This window comes from Oryx dammah, unplaced genomic scaffold, assembly GCF_014754425.2.
Source record: "Oryx dammah isolate SB20612 unplaced genomic scaffold, SCBI_Odam_1.1 HiC_scaffold_25, whole genome shotgun sequence".
Lineage (NCBI taxonomy): Eukaryota > Metazoa > Chordata > Mammalia > Artiodactyla > Bovidae > Oryx > Oryx dammah.
Window position 1 is genome coordinate 102,047,157 of NW_024070209.1, and position 5,278 is coordinate 102,052,434.

Below are 5,278 nucleotides of genomic sequence, written 5' to 3' on the forward strand. Positions count from 1 at the left end.
TCAGTTATGGTCTGAGGTCCTGGAGACTAGGACTCCATGTAAGAATTTGGGGGAGAACAATACTGGCCTTCACACTGACGCAGCCTGCGTCCTCTCCCAGGAAAGACGGTTCATTAAGAAGAATGCCTGTGGGGACGCCCCTGGCCATCTGGAGGTCAAGACTGCACTTCCCATGAAGAAGGTGCAGGTTTAATCCCTGGTTGGGAGCCTAAAATCCCACGTGCCTCGCAGTGCAGCCAAGAGAAGGAGGAAGACAGCTGCCTCCTATGATATGGGATTCTCCGGCCCTCACACTCACTGCCAAGAACAAACCTCTGCTAGCCATGTCAGCCCCCCTCCCCGCCACCCATGGGGGCTGGTTTCCCATCCTGAGCCTCATGACGCTCCGAGCTGCCCACGTTGAGCCCTTTCGAACGCGCAAAGGGAGCTCCACAGAGTCGCATCTCCCCGCTGCCCTGCAGCTGCCCGAGGACTTGGGCCAGTGGTACCCTCCCCACACCTGGCAGACATCTGCCTCCACCCCTGCGCTCAGCCCCTGGCTTCTCAAAAATAAGTAAAATGCCTAGAGATTTTAGAAATGAATTTGACACTTCTCTGTGTGAACAATAAAAGAAAGGCATGTATTTGGTAGGAAGTCTCTAGTTCACGCATGTCCAGTCACAAGCTAGATAAGGTGAGATGGTTCCAGGTGTTTAAACACAGAAATGTGCCTCCCCAGCCTGAGAAGCAACCCCCTGATGGACTCGCGAGCCATGAACGTTTCATTTTCTCCTCCACACGTCGTCCTTTGCCCTTCTGTGTCCATGTATATATATATATATTTTTTTTTTTCTTAACTCCATTAAGAAGAATTCATTTTATGCCTCCAATTATGTCCAGGTTATCTACAATGTATAGATATTAACATCACCATGTGTTAAACATTCAATAAACAACCTTTTATTCTTTATCCTGCAGTGGCCAAATTGGATGGCTCAAAATTAGAGGGAGAAAAATGCCTTGTGGGTGAGTATAAACATCTGTATCTCTCAAACCTGGGACGTATGAAGAGATCCCACCTTCCGGGGGAACCATTGCTGGCAGGGCCTGTGGTCCCGGGGAGTCAGTGTCTCCTTTTGGACTGCTGGGCCACCTTGATGTACTGCACCTGGGGCGGCGGGTAGAAGTCGGCATCCCAGTTGTACTCTGGGGATAAGAGCTTGGCGGGCTTCCGGAGGAAAAAGTATTTGTTGAGGTGTTTTTCGTAGGTGCTGTTCAACCTGAATCTGAGGTCGTGGATGATGCCATTCAGGTACTCCTCCACGAGGTTCAGGACCTCCAGGGGCGTGCCGCCCACAAATGCACCATCATAGTAGAAATCGCCCTGGCCAAACGGGATGCAAGCTGCCGACTTGGGCCTCCTCTCATAGGGGTAACTCGCACGGTCCTTGAAGTACCACCAGGCATGGAGCTGAGCCACCAACTCGCCCAGGACCTCCACACCCACGTTGTTATGGAAAATCTGGGTGACGGTCATGCTGAAAAGGAAGTCGACCTCATCTTGGATGTCCCAGATGATGTGCCTGGCCAAGCTCTTCATGCGCACGAGGTCGACGTTGTCCTGCCAGCTGTCCTCGGTGACGATGAACACTTTGAACTGTCGGAGGGGCCCCCACTTGATCTGGGGCAGCTTGACAAAGGTGTCCACCATAATGTAGAAAATCACTCTGTAGCCATTCAGGAAGTACTTATTCGCCGAGTGCAAGAACGGCTCCAGGTACTGATCTGCAAGCCTGCGAAACACAGCGCAGAGGAGGACGTTCGCCTCCCTAAACGTTTTTGGAAGGGTGTCACCAAACACTATCCACGTGGGAGGCGTCAAGTCGACGCTGCAGAATTCCCAGGGAGGAGGGCAGGAGGTCAGGTCTGCATTTCAGCTGCAGTGGTTACGAAAGAGGGAGGTAGTGGGCTGGGGAGTCTGAGAAAAGCCTCTGAAGTTTTGGAATGACTGTTGGAAAAAGAGTGTGAGAGCTAACTGGATATTAGTGGGAAGACAGCCAAGTGCTATTAATGATCCAGCTAAGGGAGGAGAAGGACTTCACAGGGGGCTCCCGCGGTAAAGAATCTGCCTGCAATGCGGGAGACTCAGGTTCGATACCTAGTCGGGAAGATTTTCCGGAGAAGGAAATGGCAACCCACTCCAGTATTCTTGCCTGGGAAATCCTGTGTGCTACAGTCCACGGGGTCGCAAAGACTCAGGCGGGACTTGGTGACTGAACAAGAATAACAACAAGGAAGGAGAGAAAAACAATGTCCTGTTTTGCACAGGCCATCCACAAACAGTGGCTACAGAGGCCAGTGAGTGGCCCTTTGGAGGCGGGAGGTCCATGGATAGTGGTGTGCGTTTTTCTGAAATAAAGTGTGGCACAGGCGTGGCGACCCCTACCTGCCAGAAACGAAGACGGCCAAGCCCGTTGTGAGATTCTGCTTTCTGTAGTGTTTCTCCAGCACCTTTCTGCTGAAAGTGCCTTCCCAGACAACGGGAGCAAGCCAGCTCGTGGTCGTGATCACATCGGGGCGTTTTCTGCTGAACAAAACAGAAACCAGTGGAACGGGTACCTTCACAATGACAGCAGCAGAGGCTGCACCAGTGAGAACGGGTAACGCTTATTGAGTCCCTTTTTGCGTGCCGGACACCGTGGCTCCTGTGGTCTGGGCCATGAGCATGTCGTGGAAAAAATTTTTTCAATTCTTAAAGAGGCATAATGTAAACAAAAATTTAAATATCTGCCTTGTTTGACTTAATGACTCTTTTGGGAATTTACCCCACAGATGAACGCAGATGAACACAGATGAACAATGTCAGAATGTATATTAATATATACAAAGTTAGTCACTGGAGTGTTCCTGGCAAGAGCCGCAGCTAAACAATATAAAACCAGGAGGGAATTGTGTAATAGATGATGACAGGTAATCAGGAAGCAAGATACCCCAGAATCACAACAGGGGACAGGACTCTTCCCCGAGAGCTGAGGCCAAAATCAGGAGAAGCCGTTCACAGAAGTTTCAATAAATCAGGAAGCTTCCAACAAGCGGAGCAGGTCAGCATGAACTCCAGTGACTGGGAACCTCCCAGGATGGCTGTAATTTGGTGATTGGGGAAAAAGAAAAAACCTAATTACTGCAGATTGAATTCCTGTGTGTCTTTGTCTGTGTGCATGTGTGCAAGTGTGTGTGCCTGTGTGCATGTATGCATGGGGGGGTGTGTGTGTGTGTGTGTTCACATGCAGACATTTTCATCTTTACCTGGGGTTGAACCAGTCTGAGAGCTGAAGTTCTTCTTCTTGATTTTTCCTGAATGTGAAAGGAAAACCAAGTTATTATGAGTCAAGCATTCATTCAACAATTATCTGCGGAGCCCTTGAAGTGTGGCAGGTGCTGTTAGGCGCTGGTCCAACAGCAGTGGACCTGCAGCCCTGGCCCCCACCCCACCCCCCGGGCACCTGGGGCAGAGGGATGGCTCTAAAGAAGCCCCAGGGGTCGGTGCCAAGGGGAGCCGCAGAGCTTGGGGTGTAGTGCTGAACGCGGCACGTCCAGCCCCGATTCGGGACCAGGGACAGCCACCTGCAGAGGAGACATCTTCCTGGGTTTGGAAGGGAGAGATGTGCAGGGGAGGGCGGCCAGGGAGGAAGGCAGGGAGGAGCGTGTGGTTGGGGAAAGGACTGAGGAAAACCAGCAGCAGGTTAGAGCTGTGTCCAGACGAAAGGCAGCCCCTCGCCCGCTGCCTACTGGAGGCGCCCTCCCCGCGCCTCCGGGTCTGCTGCCTGGGGAAACACGTGGTGCAGGACCAGCCTCCGGCGTCCTGCCTCTTCCTGGATCAGCACCAGAGTGCTTGCACCTATACCCATGGTACGCAGAAGCTGATGCACTGACAGAGGGCAGAGGAGAAAAAGTCGCTCAGTCGTGTCCAACTCTTGCAACCCCATGGACTATAGCAGGCAGGCTCCCCTGTCCATCACCAACACCCGGAGCTTGCTCAAACTCACGTCCATCCAATCGGTGATGCCATCCAATCATCTCATCCTCTGTCATCCCCTTCTCCTCCTGTCTTTAATATTTCCCGGCATCTGGGTCTTTTCCAGTGAGTCAGCTCTTCACATCAGGTGGCCAAAATATTGGAGCTTCAGCTTCAGCATCAGTCCTTCTAGTGACTATTCAGGGTTGATTTCCTTTAGGATGGACTGGTTGGATCTCCTTGCAGTCCAAGGGACTCTCAAGAGTCTTCTCCAGCACCGAAGTTAGAAGATATCAATTCTTCGACGCTAAGCCCTCTTTGATGACTTCCCTGGCGGCTCAGATGGTAAAGTGTCTGCCTATAATGCGGGAGACCCGGGTTCGATCCCTGGGTCGGGAAGATCTCCTGGAGAAGGAAATGGCAACCTGCTCCGGTATTCTTGCCTGGAAAATCCCATGGGTGGAGGAGCCTGGTGGGCTACAGTCCGTGGGGTCACAAAGAGTCGGGCACGACTGAGCAACTTCACGTTCATGTTCACGAAGCCTTCTTTGGCTTCCCAGTTAGCGCTAGTGGTAAACAACCCACCTGCCAGTTCAAAAGACAGAAGAGATGCAGGTTTGATCCCTGGATTTGGAAGATCCCCTGAAGAGCACAGCAACCCACTCCGGTATTCTTGCCTGGAGAATCCCATGGACAGAGGAGCCTGGCGAGCTACTGTCCACTGGGGTCACAAAGATTCGGACATGATTGAAATGACTGAGCATGCACAAGCCTTCTTTATGGTCCAACTCTCACATCTGTACTCACACGGCACACACAAGCTAGTTGACACGTAGGTGTGCATGCGTTCAAAACATTTCGGAGCCAATAAGCAAAAAAATCCATAGCAGTTGATAGCAGTTGCCTCCAAGAAGGTCCATGTTTGGCTTCCTCTTCCTCCTGGTTCTTCCGTCATAGGAGCCTCCTGGCTCCTGACCACTCCGCCCTCCAGTCTGTAGAATCTTCACACAATGAAGATTCTTGCTGGCAGAGAAGCCTCTTCCCGAGGGGGGTCTGCCTGGCAACTGCAGGACTGCCATTCATTGTGAGCTTAAGAGAAGCAGCACACGTTTTTGTGTAACTATGTTCCACGTGTCGTGTGGGGAATCACGGCCAAAAATGGTTCCCTGTTAGAAATTTGAATGCAACTGAGCATTCTGTGTTTTTATTTGCTAAATTTGTCAGCCCTCCCAGTAAACGATTGATCCTTCAGATCAATGGGAAAAATCATTTATGTTTTGAATT

General features: G+C 51.4%; 1 protein-coding gene across 1 annotated transcript; it reads right to left on the minus strand.

Annotated features, from left to right (window-relative positions):
- Nucleotides 1-1,102: 1,102 nt before the first annotated feature.
- On the minus strand, nucleotides 1,103-3,887 carry GLT6D1 (glycosyltransferase 6 domain containing 1). The gene is made up of 3 exons (XM_040225736.1): nucleotides 3,769-3,887; nucleotides 2,426-2,563; nucleotides 1,103-1,772 (listed from the first exon to the last, which is right to left on the minus strand). Exons 1-3 carry the CDS (start codon nucleotides 3,885-3,887, stop codon nucleotides 1,103-1,105), a joined length of 927 nt encoding a protein of 308 aa, XP_040081670.1.
- Between the last annotated feature and the right edge of the window lie 1,391 nt (nucleotides 3,888-5,278).

Excerpts from the sequence above, each read along its gene's own strand:
- GLT6D1 (XM_040225736.1), bottom strand. The coding sequence starts at position 3,887 with ATGGGTATAGGTGCAAGCACTCTGGTGCTGATCCAGGAAGAGGCAGGA. Across the intron at positions 2,564-3,768 it reads GCGCGGGGAGGGCGCCTCCA|AAAACGCCCCGATGTGATCA; the intron begins GTAGGCAGCGGG and ends TTTGTTCAGCAG. Across the intron at positions 1,773-2,425 it reads GCCGTCTTCGTTTCTGGCAG|GCTTGCAGATCAGTACCTGG; the intron begins GTAGGGGTCGCC and ends TGTGTTTCGCAG.